The sequence below is a fragment of the Sugiyamaella lignohabitans genome, chromosome C (genome assembly GCF_001640025.1).
Source record: "Sugiyamaella lignohabitans strain CBS 10342 chromosome C, complete sequence".
NCBI classification, from domain to species: Eukaryota; Fungi; Ascomycota; class Dipodascomycetes; order Dipodascales; family Trichomonascaceae; genus Sugiyamaella; species Sugiyamaella lignohabitans.
The window spans coordinates 1633732-1650104 of NC_031671.1; the positions used below are offsets into that span (position 1 = coordinate 1633732).

The 16373-nt window shown below is 51.6% G+C and overlaps 2 protein-coding genes across 2 annotated transcripts; both read right to left on the reverse strand.

Moving 5' to 3' along the window:
* Positions 1-5382: 5382 nt before the first annotated feature.
* On the reverse strand, positions 5383-6972 carry SOK2 (Sok2p; the record flags this gene model as incomplete). The annotated part of the gene is made up of 1 exon (XM_018881280.1): positions 5383-6972. The coding sequence occupies one exon, from the start codon at positions 6970-6972 to the stop codon at positions 5383-5385; it is 1590 nt and encodes a 529-aa protein (XP_018733885.1).
* A 6105-nt stretch (positions 6973-13077) lies between these two features.
* Positions 13078-14400, reverse strand: RBA50 (Rba50p; the record flags this gene model as incomplete). Its single annotated transcript, XM_018881281.1, has 1 exon — positions 13078-14400. One exon carries the CDS (start codon positions 14398-14400, stop codon positions 13078-13080), a length of 1323 nt encoding a protein of 440 aa, XP_018733886.1.
* Between the last annotated feature and the right edge of the window lie 1973 nt (positions 14401-16373).

Here is a 16373-nt window from a genome sequence, read left to right on the forward strand (position 1 = left end):
TAGCAACCACTCAATCCTCCTAGATTAACCTCTTTATGGTTCCCTATAACACACGGCAACAAGCAAGTGTAAAGAATCCAATGAACACCGCTAAACCCAGGAAATAGATATCACCCAGGCTCCACAGCAGCGGACACCTGCATGCACTTGAGCATGCAGGGTCGGCATATCTGCAGGGGAATCAGGGGTAATATGCATCCCGTGGCACTTCAACCCTGCCTGCCAATCCAGCTATCACCCCCTGCCCGGGCACATTCAGCGAAACAGCTATTCTCGTGCGATCACAGCCCTCCTCTACGTCAAGCAGCCAGCAGCTCGCGAGGCTGCGCACGGGTTCCGGTCTGCCTCCGGCGGCTGGGGCTCCGCCCCAGACCCTTGCTGCTCCTCTCGCTGCGCTCGAGTCGTTCTGTCGACGGTCCCAACCGCTCGCGTAGCGAGCACAACGGGGTCTGGGGCAGCGCCCCAGCCGCCGGAGGCAGACCCCCACACCCGCGAAGACCCTGGGACCGGAGTCGAGTGTGCCGTTGTGAGCCGGTTTGGGCAGGAAAGGTTAAATTGAGACAGAGGGGAGGATATTATTTGGCTGGCTGGTGTGTTTCGGTTTGGAATGCGGTCGAGCTGGCAGAGCTCGGAAGCTCGCCAGGTTAGGGGACGGAGGTGCATATCGCATCACCACCACACTAACTATAAAATCGGCGTTTAATCTTGAATTTTATGGAGTTAGTTAATGAGATCAACTGAGGGGGTCTCGATTTTTCAGCAGCATTTTTTTTTTTTGATTTTATTTGAATTTGTTTAGGCATCCAGAATTGTCATCTCTCAATTTTAATCATATTTTCTATTTTCTTTTGTATCGGGTATATACTGTACAGTCGCATTCTCCATATCCAATCGTGGTTGTATTTATCACTCCCAGGTGTCCAGTTTGGTTTGGTTTCTCAATCTCAACAAAGTTAGTTTTTCCATCTGATAACTTCTTAACTTACTCAGCTTTGTCGACCTTGTCAACCTTGTCAACCTTGTCAATCTTTTTAGTATAAAAGGTTTGTTTCGCGTAACCTAACAGGTGCTTTGTTATCAAGAACAGGTAGACACGTCGGGGTATAGGTATATCGACCCGCAATTCTCCGTGTAAAGTTCCCCCCATACTATGTCCAATGATGACCACAAACGAAGCAAGTTTTCATGGGTCAAGAGACTCATGATCAGGAGTCGCACAATTCCACTGACAGGTCAGAGTGGAGAACGGAACAACCGACCTCATCACTACTCATCTCAGCAGTTTAACCCATCTCCGGAACATTCGGTTCCATATGCTCTCCAGTCACTCAGAACATCGAGAGATTCGTCTCTTGATATCGATAATGATGGTGGAAGTAGTACAAGTGTACCAGAAGGTGAAAGTATTATTCGAAATAATCACAGCTCAGAAGGTTTGGAAGCTGATAAGCTCAATGGCATTGCACATAACAGTCATTTTTATGGAACTGGCCAGGTTCGAAGCAGTAGATACAGTCAGAGATCCAATACATTTCCTCCTGTAACGTCCAGTGCTCGTTCTAGTGGATTATATGAGTATGATGTCGATGATATTTACAGTAATGAAAGGGTTGCTGCTGACTGTGATGTGGATAGAGACGACCATAGTCAAGGTGGAAGAGCATCTCTGCTGACTGATGGAGCTTCTACAACGGCAATTCATCGGCGAAGTATAGTCAGTAGTGCTGACGATGCGTTGGTATATCATCGAACCCGCAATTCTTCACCTCCTCCAGGCAGCATCGACCACAATGCCAGTAATACCAATAGTGGTCAATTGATACCAGCCGACTCGGCATCGCTATCTAGAAGCTCGACTGCCTCGTGGAACGCTTTTAATGGATTCACATCAACAGCTCCTGTTCCTTCAGTGCCAGAATCGGATATCAGTTCTGTCGACAACAACATCAATGAACCCGATCTTGGACCTGGAGTTGGTATTGGTGTTGTTAGTCCTGGAGTAGGCGTCGCTTCGTCGTCTCCATTATCAACAAACGATCCTTCAAGACCGTCAAAAGTACAAATCGTCGACTCACGACCGACTCGCGACAGTGATTCCGTGGTGTCGTCAGTTAAAAGACGCTCCAACTCCAACTTCACTGTTCCATCTGTATCGCGAACCTCGATCACCACGGTCTCACCCTCACTTTCCGACACAGCCTCGAACCACACTGTACTCTCATCATCTCTCTCAACATTCCATCTCAACCCGACCACCTCGACATTAAACCCAGGAGGACCCGGCACATCACACTCCGGCACTGGTTCATCACAACTCCAAAACCTCGTTGACACGGCCTCAGTCATCACCATTGCATCCTCGTCCAAAAAGCATCACCGCCGCTCGTCCTTCGACACCAACGCCAGCACACGAGCCATCGCGCCCGAGTCCATCCTGTCCCGCACCGAGTCCATCGACTCGTCCTCCTTCGCGGCCGTGCCCGCCAAAAGCGTCAACAGCAGTCGCATCATCTCTGACTCCGAAGACTAGCCATATTTATACTTTTCCCCTTCCTTGGGTGCCCCTGCTGCCTCCGGCGGCTGGGGCTGCGCCCCAGACCCCGTGGCTCCTGCTTCGCAGGAGTTTGCTGGGACCGTGGAGCCCGACTCGAGCGCAGCGAGAGGAGCAGGGGGGGTCTGGGGCGGAGCCCCAGCCGCCGGAGGCGTGGTTCACCGATGCAATTTATTAGGTAGAGAGTGTGCTCCGTCACATAGGGAGCAGGAACCCGATTTCCGCTCGGAACAGGCTGTAGTAGGCGGCTTTGAGTTGCGGATCCGGTTCGGGGAAGGACAGGAAGTCGCGGATTTTGACGTAGACCTCGTGGTTGATGTGGCCGAGCATGAGTTTGAATGGTCCGGCATCGATAGAGGCTAGGAATGTAAGGTCTTTTAGGACGGCTTTTCGTGATTCATCGACATTGGTGCTGTTCACGTTGGTCCACGGAGCTGCACGGGTCGAGATGTAGGTACCATTGCTCTTTTTATAGTAATTCAGCTGACCATTAGAAAACTCCACAAAAATAGAGTCTTCGAGCAGCGGTTCGTGTAGTGATAGACATTCAATGGCAAAGTATCGGCTGCCGACGCGGTAGAGACCGACATATCGCGACAGTTTGCTATCGGGGTTCGTTTTGAAATAGTTTTTCAGCTTCTTGGCCATGTCGTTGAGTCGGTATGCCTGTTCTGCCGTGGTAGGTTGTAGGAAAAAGGTATATTCATCCGACCGGTACAAGGTCTTTGTATTGGCGTTGTTGCTCTGGCTGAAGCTGTTGAATAGTGATGCATAGTGGTATTCGTCGAGTCCTAGGTACTTTCTTATTTTTCTGAAATTATAATCGTCGAACACTTCGAATGATAGTGTTGTGGCGTTCTCGACCGACTGGCTCTTGAAATACTGTAGAGTCAGCTTTTCCTGGAACAGAGTCGTTTTGAATTTGTTACTGAATACTGACTGTCGACGATAGTATTCTTGCTGAGCCTTAGCCAGTGTCTCAAGATGGGCATACAACACTGTTCCGTGTAGAACAGTTTCTGAGATATCCCTGTTCACATACTTTGTTGCATTGGATCCGGGTGAGTTGGGTCCACTGGTGGTTATAGACTCCGCTGTTCCTGTAGAAGATGAAGAAGTCGGACTTGTAGCAGATTCAGATGCTATTGGCGATGATATTGACGTCGCTGTTGTCATAATCGATGCCGTTCCTGCTCTTGCTCCTACTTCTCTTGGCCCTGCTCCTACTGCTCTTGGCCCTGGTGCTCTTACTAGGATCGTTCTTGTTGAAGTTGTTGCTGTTCCAGTGGAAACCCCAGAACCCTCATTATCAATACGAGGGCTTGTGAACGTCAAAACCGTTTCTGTTCGAATAGACTTGTGTCTTCTTGAGGAACCAGGATCACGAGCAAGAGACTCGGTCTGTTCAGATTGTCTAGTCGCGTCGAACCCATTACTGCCAATCTGACCTGGGGGCTTGTTGGGCAAGCCAACTGTGAGAGAAGTGAATATACCCATCGAGTCTGCTGTAATTGGATTAGATAAATGAATCACATCCGTGAACATGTCAAGAGAAGTGACGAGATCAACCAGAGTATATGTTGTAAATGCGTAGATCCAGAACAGAGTCACCCGGATCAGAAACCAGCGAACCGTAACACCACCAATAAAAAAAATCGCCAAGTAACATGAAACTCGCTGAAAGATCAAAGAATAATAACCTCGATCATCATAAAATTCCGGCTCGGATAACAGCGTGGCAATGATATCTCGCAGCAGACGGCCTAAAAGTGCGAACGCCAGGGCCCGAATATTATTGGCTTTACACCATTCAATATAATGATTCCACGAGAAATGCGGGTCCCAAACCGATCCTGTACTCAATTCAAACACCCCCTGACCGAGCTGAGTCAACATTTCACCCACAACATCTCTAATACTAATAATATTGATATCCTGGGGTTGTTGAACTACCGCCTCTTCATGATCCATGTTCACAAAGTCGCCATCGTTAGATGACATTCTCGCCAGAAAACAATCGCTGACCGAGTCTCGAAACGACAACCTCGCGACTGTATTCCAACAGCTGCCACAAACAAACAATTTCTCACCTGCCGTAAATACTGACCAACCAAACACAAAGTCACCTTCTGTTTACTTCCTGATGGCGAATCTCCTGCAGCTATATATTATTATGCACGGCTGTTATCACCTCTGATAACCTGCCGATCCGCGCGTCTCCAGGGTCCACTCCCTCCATTCCCACCTGCAACTCCACCTCTCCAACCCACGACTCGCTCGCAGATCTTCCCTGAACCCTTCTTCTCCATCCCCCGGGTCTCCACGGACTGCCTCCGGCGGCTGGGGCTCCGCCCCAGACCCTGGTTGCTCCTCTCGCTGCGCTCGAGTCGTTTCTTCACCGGTTCCAACAACCTAGGGGACCCCACGCCCGAGTCGAGCGCAGCGAGACGAGCTACCAGGGTCTGGGGCGGAGCCCCAGCCGCCGGAGGCCGACCCCCGCAGGCCCCCGCCAGTACCCTGCCGATCGGCCCCAAACGGCGATATCAGGGGAACCCCCCTGCAGGGACCCCGAGCCCGAGTCGAGCGCAGCGAGACGAGCAACCAGGGTCTGGGGCGGAGCCCCAGCCGCCGGAGGCAGACCCCCAGGCAAAAGGACATAACCTTCGGTTTCTATAGCTATATTTTTTTATATTTCGCAAGGCGAAATCAGGCAAAGGCGTTAATTCAAAGTTGATTCCGCGAGGAGAATAATTTACAGAGTCAGGGCGTTTTTTTCGTGATTTTTGTAACAGTTCGTCGTTGTTTTCGTTCCATTTGGTAGCATTTTGGGTTTACTCCTGCTTGAGGGCGTCGTCTCCGTAGATCTTGGGAGATGGGTTGGACGAGTTGTTGGCCGAAGCGGCGGCCTGGGTTTTGTCGTCCTCAGTGGAGACCTGGTTTTGTCCGGTCTTGTGGATCAGGTTGGCCGATGAGGGGGTGTGGGGAACCGAGTCGGTCAAGGGAGTAGTGGATCCGGCATATTCGTTAGTTCCGGTCTGTTGACCAGCAGCTTGGGTTTGTTGGCCGTTGGCAAAGGCGTTGCTGTTAGGAGTAGGAACACGAGAGTTAGGAGCAGTCGAGTAACTGTCGTTGTTTCCAGATCCAGTGGCAGATTGGTTCTGAACACCCTGGATCACTGAAGGAGAAGCCGATGAAGGTGGGTTAGGAAGCTGAGGAAGCTTGCGGTTGGCTCCGGTGGGAGATCCTGACGACATCTCCTTACGGCCGTCTTGGTAGTAGTAAGATTGCGATGATTGCACGCCACCAGGGTTGGCTCCAGTGATACCATTACCATTGGCACCAGCAGAAGAGCCGGTAGGACTGCCAGAGCCCGAGTTGGCAGCAGCAGCATCAGCCAAATCTTTACGACGTTGAGCAGCAGCAGAAATGACTTGGGCAGTACGAGCATAGTTAGCGGGGTGGTACAAAACACCCTTGATATCAGTGACAAATAAAGGGTATAACAAGTCAATGATCTTTTCTTTATTGGCAAAGTCCAAAGCACGTTCATAAGGAATCCATACACCCTTCAAGTGCATGGCTCCGGCCTTGACAACGTGTCTGTTCTTCTCTCCCTTTAAGATACCATCTCTACGGCCTCTGGTCATACCAGCAACATTCAACAATTTAGTACCGTTAATCATATCGTTGTCCTCTCTACGAGCAACACAGATACCCTTTGCCTCGACTTGGAAACACAGAGTACCCTCGTCTTCCCACAAAGTGGTGGTGACCTTGGGCTTGGAACCGGGAGGAGCAGTTTGTCCTGTAGGGTCAGTGATAACAGCAGGTTGTTGGTGGGTTTGAGCCACTTGTGGAGACGAGTGTTGCTGTTGTTGTGGGTGTTGTTGAGCAACCAACGAGTGTTGTGATTGCAAGCTGTGGTTTCCATACTGAGCATTAGCAGCAGTTCCTTGGTGCGTTTGTTGCATGTATGGGGGATATTGGTTATAGTAAGGGGTTTGAGCTTGGATTTGTTGTGATTGTTGCTGTTGTTGTTGAATGTGATGGTGGAGGTGTTGGTGGTGGGGTTGGTTAGAAGAAGGGGTGGTGGATTGACCAGTGGTCGATCCAGTGGTTCCTTGTTGGTACAAGGGAGTGCCATAGTAACCTTGTTGTTGGTAAGTGGCAGCAATATCGGAACCAGCAGCTGCAGACTCGGTTCCAGTGGCAGTTACACCAGCAGTGTTGGTAGCAGGAGATCCAGTAACGGAACCGTTGGCAGAACTAGAGCCAGTAGCTGGGGCACTGGGGTTACCGCCATAGTAGTACTGTTGAGCCTGGGGGTGTTGGTAAGAGTTACCATAGTAAAAGTTGGCAGCGCCAGCTTGAGCTTGACCCTGAGGTTGGGCGTACTGGGGGTACTGCGAGTAAGAAGTCATATGAGGAGGGTTCATGATTACTTTTTGCAACTGCGACTAGCGACTTGCGACTTGATTTAGTGAGTGAGTGTATGAGTAGATTAAAGCTAGAATAGAGTTAGAACTGTTATCCCGTTATTGAGAAAGAGTGTGTGATACAGGGTAGGTCAGGCTGGTGTTTCAGCGGGAAGAGCAAGTATTACAATAGTAAATACTAATGAAATGCTAGAGTGAAAACTAGAATAGATACTAGAACTAGTAGTAGAGCCAGGAGAGTATAGCCAGAAGAGTAGAACCAGCAGAAAGCTGAACTCAGAACCAATAGCAGCATGTACGTGACATCTCAAGCTGCCTGTTGCAGCTGTATGATGTGATCGCGTGAAAGCCATGCCCATGCTTCAAGACGCTGTGAACGTCACTCGCGAAATGTCATCTCTCACTACCACTCGCGTCTGGTGTGGTGACCACTGAAACTAATTCTGTGTCATGGTGTGCTACAATACACCTCTGGTGCATCTTCACGCGAAACTCATAGTCAAGTCTCTATCGCGAGTCAGATACAACCATCCAGAGCACAAACGCGCACCAACACCTGACTTTCTACCAGTTCCACGTCTTACCAATCACCAACTCAGCCACTAAACCACAAAACTACCAGCAACATCACAAATGACACGACATTATCCTGACCACCACCTGACAACCACCTGACAACCGCCTGACATATCACCACCAAAATTACCTACCTTAAACTTCGTCCACAACCTGTATCAAAATAACTACTGCTGTAGCACTTTAATACTTCGCTGTCACTTGTTAGCGGTGGTGCACTCAATAATCACGGAAAACCCCCAAAAAAAAACACACACAAACCAAAGTCCACTTACTTTACTTAATATGTAATGTAGAATATCTTCAGTGAAATTGCGCTTCCTCTCTTTCCGATAGTCAGCAGTAAAATTTCACGTATTCACGGGCGAAGCAGGAGAAGGTCTCAGATACCACAAACGCGTTTCTAAGAATAACAAATTAAGAGAAAAAAAGACACACAAAAAAAAGTGGCTGTCTTTTAATAAAAATAGCTTTGGAATCCAGAAAACAAATTCAAGAAATCAGGAAATTATACTGGCTCTATTGACACTTTTTTCAACAAAAAACTGTGTCTGCAGGTCAAATGCACAGAAAGATAAAATATCCAGCTTCGCGGGTTAATGTGAGTATATATATATACCCTAGTCATAAAAACTGCACAGATATGTAAGGGGGATTGATTTGCCCCAAGCGGTGTTGAAAATAATTTTTTTTTCTTGCTGACCGGCCTGGTTTAGGAACAGGCATTTTTGGGTCGGTGCGGTTGGTGCATGCTATGCGTACCATGCGCAGCATACGCACCCACTAGCGCACTCTCCAGTGCGGCTTGGCTGCCAAAAGCAATGTGTCCTAAAAGAAGCAATGTTTGCTATCACCACCACCACCACCCCTCCTATTCCTGGTCCGGGTTTTCTGGGCCCCACTGGGGGGAAGGGGGTGTGTGCCTCCGGCGGCTGGGGCTCCGCCCCAGACCCCGCTGCTCCTCTCGCTAGCGCTCGAGTCGGGAGTGGGGTGTCCCACAGAGTGGGGTTCGTGTAGTGTGGTGTGTAGCGAGAGGGGAGGGGGATTTTTTGGTGGGATGGATTGGCGCGCCGCTGGAGCAGCTTGCCAGCCGCCAAACCGACCGACCATAATTGTCTTATCTCTCGAGTCGGCCAGTCAGCGCCAGTGCCAAATTGCTTTTTTCCCTGTGCCAGGTTTGGCTGCCTCCCCTAGACCCGGCCGGTTATCACTTCTTGAACGGCCAATTATGCGGCAAAAATTGCATGATGTCTGCGCCAAAAAGCAACGCTGGCCTCTGGCCCTGCCAGCTGGGCCAACCCCGGTCGAATAAGCGAGCCGGGGGACACCCTGGGAGGACGGGCCTGCCTCCGGCGGCTGGGGCTCTGCCCCAGACCCCGCTGCTCCTCTCGCTTCGCTCGAGTCGTTGCGTGGGAATCCCGGGCTTCTCCTGCAAAGCAGGAGCTACGGGGTCTGGGGCAGAGTCCCAGCTGCCGGAGGCAGACCCTTCCCCCTGAAACAATTGGGCCCTGGGACGTAGAGCAGGGGCCCCCACAGCAGCAGCTGCTGGCTCTTTCAGACTGGATTTTCCATATCAGAGACATCGTACAGGCGCATGAACAAACCCTCCCGCAGCAGCAGCAGCAGCTGGCCAATTCACCCCGACCTAGCAGCACGAGCAGCACGAACCCCGCAAACGTAACCCACCCCCCATCCAGCCCATCCCCACGCCCGACTCGAGCGCAGCGAGAGGAGCCCTGGGGTCTGGGGCGTAGCCCCAGCCGCCGGAGGCCAGACCCCCTAGCACCCCTAGGAGACACGACGCGGTGGTGGAATGATTGCTTTTGCGGCAATCTATCCAATCATGTATCATGTACCATGCGGTGCGGTGCGGTGCACTGTGCCAGGCCAGAACGGGTGTGGTGTGAGCGACACGCTTCCTAAAGGAGTATGGTAACCCCTGTATAGGATTATAATTTTGTTGGAGCATTTTGCCCTACAACTTGGGAATAGGCAGCGAGCGAGTGAGGGACTGCGGTGGTGCAGGGAGACTGATTGGTAGGGCCGATTTGATTCGACCAAAAACGAACCAGACCGCCACTGGCTGGCTTTTTACCCTCGTTAGTCAGTCAGAAAAAGCAATAGCTCCGAAAATTTTCATGGTTTTTTTTTTTCGTTCGTGCCAGTTCTATTTCTTTCCGAAACAAGCTCGCTCTCTCATTCGTCCAACCACCCCTCCCCTGCCCCTCCAGTCTATAACAGTCTCTCACTCGCAATTGGGAACGACAATTCACCAGAGTAAGAAGCAGCAGAGGAAGCATCAGCAGGGGAAGCATCAGCGGAGGGGCAGCAGCGGCAGAGCATCTCATGCCTGTCTGGAGGTTTGAATGCCCCCTCGGTCGCTCACTGGTGCCCCTCAGAGGGTATCAGGCAGGCCACCACGCATACTCTGCACGCTGAAACCACAGACTGAGGGGGTGAGGGGGGGGGCATACGTTGGGCTGGAGGGGCACGCTGGCAGCCAGATCGCGGTGCTGCTGCTGCTGCGGGCCTATCTCTGTCAGATTAAACTTAATTTAAGCACCACTCGCACCGCACCGCACCGCAGAGCAGCAGCAGCAGCAGCGGGCAATCTCAACTTACCTCATCCTGCTTGGTGCTGCTAAACCTTACCAATTTGGCGCTCGCTAGCACCGGCTGCTGCACAGCCTACAGGTCGAGGGGTGGAGCGGAGAGGGAGCGGGGGGGTATGTGCCTCCGGCGGCTGGGGCTCCGCCCCAGACCCCGCTACTCCTCTCGCTTCGCTCGAGTCGGAAGTGGGGATCCCGGGCCTCTCCTGCGAAGCAGGAGCTACGGGGTCTGGGGCAGCGCCCCAGCCGCCGGAGGCAGGCCTGGCCCCGGCTGTTGGCGGGGTGAAACGAGCAGGCAGGTTCGATCGCCTGCCGACTGCGCAGGACCGTGCATCATGCAAAATAATGTTACAGGGTGCGCCGTGGCTAGAATCTGGGAATGTGTGATGTGACCTGTACTGCCCGCCGGCGCTACTGTATGTGAGATTATTTGACACATTTGACGTGACAGGCTGGCCAGGTCGGCTGCTGCTGCTGCTGGGAGGGGCAGTCGAGGGGCTTGCGTCAACGGCTCATTGGCCCGCTGCTGCTGCTTGCTGACGCTGCCGGAGATGCTGCTGCCGCTGGTGCTACTGCTGCTGTGGGCCTGAATCACCGCCAGCCTGGTCACAAATAGTTTAGACACCGCGAGCCATTGTACCCCAGGACTGGCACGAGCTGGCTCGCCCGTCTCTATTTTCTTGGCCCCGTCTAATAATAGCTCTCCCGCCAACAAACAAAGGAAAAAAAAACAAGCTTGCCAGCCGACCCAGCGGCTGACAAAGCACACTACAAATGGCGTGGCGGGAGCCCGATCGGTGGGGGGGTGGCATCTGCCTCCGGCGGCTGGGGCTCTGCCCCAGACCCCGTAGCTCCTGCTTCGCAGGAGATGGCCGGGGGTCCCCACGCACCGACTCGAGCGAAGCGAGAGGAGCAGCGGGGTCTGGGGCGGAGCCCCAGCCGCCGGAGGCATCGACCCCCTCCTCCTCCACCACCCACGGGACCCGGTTGTCCAGGACAGCCCGTATCTACATCCAACAAACCAGTTCACGCCGGTTCCTGATTGATTGATTGATTTATTGATTTGTAGGAGGAGACCAAAGGAACGGCGCGCTCGGTTTCATACTGTTCGGGCTGCATGTGCAAAAAGCAAGGTGCGTCGGCCAGCATATCATTTAAACGAGAGATTCCATAGCCCCAGCAGCACCGCAACACCAGCACCAGCAGCACCTTCATCACCGGGGGCTAAAACCGCTACTAGCACCTCTACTCCGTGGCTGCTCCCCCCCCCCACAGCTTCCCCTCTCCCATGCCCCGACTCGAGCGCAGCGAGAGGAGCAGCGGGGTCTGGGGCGGAGCCCCAGCCGCCGGAGGCACACCCCCCCCCCTCCATCGCGAAAGGTTGGGGAGACTTCGTCCAGGGTTGCATTATGTGCTCGGCTAGAGGCAGTAGGGATGATCGGGATCGACGGGGCATGAAAATTTGATTCTAAAAAGCAAATAATAGTGGGTCCAGGTCGCCTTCGCCGAAAGAGGTAGTGGTCCAGTTCAATTTAACCGACTGGCGCTCGGGAAATTTCTGTTCCACTTCGGGTATCCAGAGCGGTTCCTGGGTGATGACGATAGCGAGGGTGGGTGGTGGTGGTGGTCTGATGGCAACGGTGGCTAGCAACCAGGGGGTACCGCTCTGCCGCTCCATCCACGCTGGTACTGGCTAGTGGGGATTGAGTGGGGTCTAGTGGTGGTGGTGGTGGAATGTGCGGGGTACTTTGGTGTGAGAGGAGGTGAGAGAGGACCAGAAGGTGAGTAAGCGAAGAAGCGAGTGGGCGGGTGGATGCGTTGCGTTGCCTCGCTTGGCCCTCGCTTCGCTGTGCTTGATGGACGCTGGATTCTGCCGGGTTCTGCTGAGTTCTCTGCGACTCCGCCGACCGCTGACGTAGCCATCTGTAATCGCCAGCTGCCAGTGCTACCGGTCCTGCGAGGCCTCGCTCGCAGATCTCGTACTGGCGAAGATTCGCGCGATGCTGGTTCCGCTGCTGCTGACGCAACGTGCGGCATGCATTGCTAACTTGCAGTCGATCGGCGACCTAACCGTTTTCGACGCTAGCTCGTTTTCATCTGCTGCCCAATCCAGAAGGTTCGGATTGCACTCCGCTCCGCTACCCATCTCTCCGTCCCCCCTCCCCCTGTCCTCCACTCTCCCCTTCCTCCACTCCCCCTCCACCACCACCTCCTCCCACCCCTCCTATCACCCCTCCTATCACCCCTCCTACCACCCTTCTTCTTAGCACACCACCCCTCCTCACTTGTCACACACGCCCCTCATCTGACCGGCACCGCTCTACTTTCCCCTCCATTATCCCCCTCAAACCTCCCACCCTGCCCGACCTCCCGCCCGCCGCCAGCTCCAATGCAATCTCACATCCATGCAGTGCACTTTTAACTTGACTGCTTAACTGCTTCTCTGCATCCTGCTCCTCCTCCTCCCAGCCGTGCGATCCCGGTTCACGAGTCTCTCGGGGCCCGGGCCTGCCTCCGGCGGCTGGGGCTCCGCCCCAGACCCCGCTGCTCCTCTCGCTTCGCTCGAGTCGGGTTTGGGGGTGTGAGAGGGTGCCTCCGGCGGCTGGGGCTGCGCCCCAGACCCCGCGGCTCCTCTCGCTCCGCTCGAGTCGGGGCATGGGGGTTGCTGGCCGTCTGGTTTGGTTTAGTTTCATCACTGAGGAATGCCATTTCTATATTTTCTATTGACCCGGGTCGTTCGTAGCTCGACGGGCGTTTATAAAATAAAATAATCCAGTGAGCGTTCACCCGAGAATCAGGCACAAGTCCCCGGCTGACGCCGAATCCCCACGCCCGACTCGAGCGAAGCGAGAGGAGCAGCGGGGTCTGGGGCGGAGCCCCAGCCGCCGGAGGCATAAGAGTCCCCTTAAACGGCAGGTCGGATCGTGCTTCCCTGGCCTTTCCAGAGCCAGAGCGCCTCGGTAGCGTATGCTCGGACGGCGACGCTGCGGGTGCGGTTTTCGTCGGCAGCTTCGATAAGTGTTTCGTTGACGCGGGCGTGCTCGACGAGTCCGTAGAGTCCGCTGGAGATTTCTTTGCCGTATTGTAGTTTGCCCAGTCGGTAGAGGATGCGGCCGAGGGTGCGGATGGCGATACACCGTTGAGAGTAGTTGGTGCTGCGACTGAGATGAGCCAGTTCCGCTATCGTGTATCCTGCTGCCAGTGGTGCGTCTCCGTGGTGGTGGAGTCCCAGATCTGTGCTGATTTGCCGGCTTTGTCGTGGGGTGATGAGTTTGCCGACAAAGTCGAATCGCAGTTCAGATGGTGCTAGTGAGTCTTGATACTCCGAGTACTCTTTCATATCCTCTTCTTCTGATACGGGTCTCATCCATGCTAGTTTGTCTTGCTCGACTTCGAGATCTGGGAAGTATTTAATATGCATTTCGTCTAAAAAGTCAGACTCGGTCTCTTCAGGCACTGTAGGGGGTTTGGGAAAGTGAAGGTCGATTCCGGGCTGTTGGGTTGCATCGTCTTCATCGTCGTCTTCTTCGAGAATGTATTCGTTACCGTCTTCGTCAACATGGATCTCCGGCTCTCGTTCTGCTGGTTGTTCAAACCGTACTGTTCTTGGTTTCGACTGTGATTTTGGTTTTTCATAGGTGTCTGGGTTTTCTTGTTCTGATTCAATTGTCGGTTGTGGTCTTGAACTTTTTTGTTGTGATTCACTTGAATGGTCTTTGGGGTTTTTGCTGCTGCTGCTGCTACCAGCGGTAGCACTGGCACGGTCTTTTCCAATCGCTTGCTCCTGTGAACTTTTGGCTTCTTTGCTATCAGATCCATCGTCCCATTCTTTGGGTTGCTTAATTTCAGCAGCCTCGGCTCTTCTTAGTAATGCTTGCAAAATACCAGGATCCATGTTTCTCAGCAGTTCTTCCCGTTCCCGTTCAATTTCGTCGGCATTCATGCTCGCCATCTTTTCAATATTTTCCAGATGAATTTTCTCTCTCTCACTTAGCTCGCTGCCTTTACTCAACGCCTGCTCTACTTTTGACTTGGCTTTCTCTGGTGCTGGGATACTTCCTGCCGCAGTCTGATTACTGACTGGCATTCGTCGCCGATTCCAACTTGCCTTGAAACGACTGGTTTTTGCTGCTCCATCCTTTGGCGCTGTAGGAGGAGCTGGCGGGAGCACCGGTTGGTCTGTCACTTCCCTTTCTACGATATCTTTTACGCCTCCAATAAAGTCCATTGTGTATAGTTCTAGTTCGTTCTCTTACAAATGCATGAGAATTAAGATAAATGCAGGTGAATTAAGATATCAGACTTCGTGCGGCGCGGCCGCGTTGGGTGGGGCGTCGACATCAAACTGAAGCTGAAAGTAGATGGCACAAGGTGGTCCTTGTACTAGATTATATTTGGGATTTGAACCATTCTCGTGGCCGTTCGTGAAAGCGGTAGTGGCCTATCCGGGTAAATCGGAGTAAATGGTGTCGTTCGTGTGTTGGAAATATGTTTGCTGGGTAGGAACTATATAATACCAAAGGACTCCAAGTAACTCTAATACCACTTTTACTCAACATAAACAAGATCCTGCTAAAACAGCTGGACAACCACCACAATACCAAAAGCAGCCCAAACATAGCTGCTAAACGCACCACATAGATCAGCTATGACAAACTTTACCACTGCATGTCAGACGCAGTATGCAGGTACCGCAGTAGTCCCGCTTATCAAGCTGCTCAATGCTGCCGTACTTCAGCAGCTCCAATTCCCACTAATATCCCAAAAACACAAAGCCTAAAGGAGTCTTGACTCAAGTTAAGCCTGCCTCCGGCGGCTGGGGCGAAGCCCCAGACCCCACTGCTCCTCTCGCTGCCCTCGAGTCGGACTAAAACAGCAGGTCACACAATGTAAAGCGTTGGTTGGCCAACTGAAATGGAATTGGTCGTGACAACGAGTACCACTGTCTACAAGTACAAGGACTATTGGAAATAGTCAGAGGATTTTCAATAAATTAATCAACAAACCATATCCAAGTTCTATACAGTAGACCGTCGATATATCTATGACGAACCCCGTTAAGAACAAATTCTTTGAGTCTCACTAACCAAAAATCAGTATGAGAGCACTTCATATATTAAGCCTCGTAGTATAAATAGCTAATATAACCCAAAAAAGTCCGAATCTAACTGCAGTTTTAGAAGGCAGCGCGAAATCAGGGCGACCAATGATAAGAAACATACTCTAAGTAAGCACCTGGTCAATATTTGCCATAATCCAGAGAATATTGTACAGTTATTAGCCTTTAAACACTCTTTTATGCCATTTTTTGCTGTATAATACGCCTTTTTATTTATCCCACTATTTTGTATAAGTACAGTACAGAAACTATTTGTTCAGTTACGGCCATATCTAGAGTAAAATAAGATTTCCCGTCCGATCAATCATATTCAAGCCTCTAAGAGCCTTGATCAGTAATGCCGTGGGAGACCAGGCGTGAACAGAAGGTGCTGTAATTTTTATTTTATTTTTTTCTCGCTCGTAGAACGTCAATTTTAGCTACAAATATTCCAATAGTGAATTTTGTGTCAAATTTTTCGACTGTTAATTTTTGTTTTCCATTATTGACTATTTTTTGTAGGAAATTAGGGTCTCATCAGGTGATTAGACAAGGGGCTCAAGAGCATTGAAAATCAAAAAATCTCGCTGTCATGGCTTTTGGTGGAAAGGGTATCTTTTCGTGCATGGTTGCCTTCTACTTCGGTAGGATAAGTGGCTGTCCGTTTCGAATCCTGGGGTTAGCGGTTTGAGTTATATGAGGAATCTATATGCTTGATCGCTTTAAGCGTGGTACCATTCTTGAGTGGAGCAATCCAGCAGAGAAGTATCTGCCCTGGGCATGGCGACCGGATCGCAGTAGCTTGTTGGGCTGCCGAGTTCGAAGCATTGCTTCTGACTACTTTTTTGGCTCTTCTTCTTTTTTTTTTCCAAATTTGCAAGACACGAAGGTGCTAGTTCTTGCCCCTAGCTGCTCTTGGCACTTGAAATAAAAGTTCACTTTGCATCTCGCCAAGCGAGTAGCATCGCGAATCCACCTCTATCTCGAAGATGCAAAATCAATAAATAATTTAATAAATAAACAGACTATTTACAAAGGGTAGTATAAAATGCTGTGTCATAAAACTCAAAATGCTTGGCTAGTGCCTAGTCTTGATATAAACA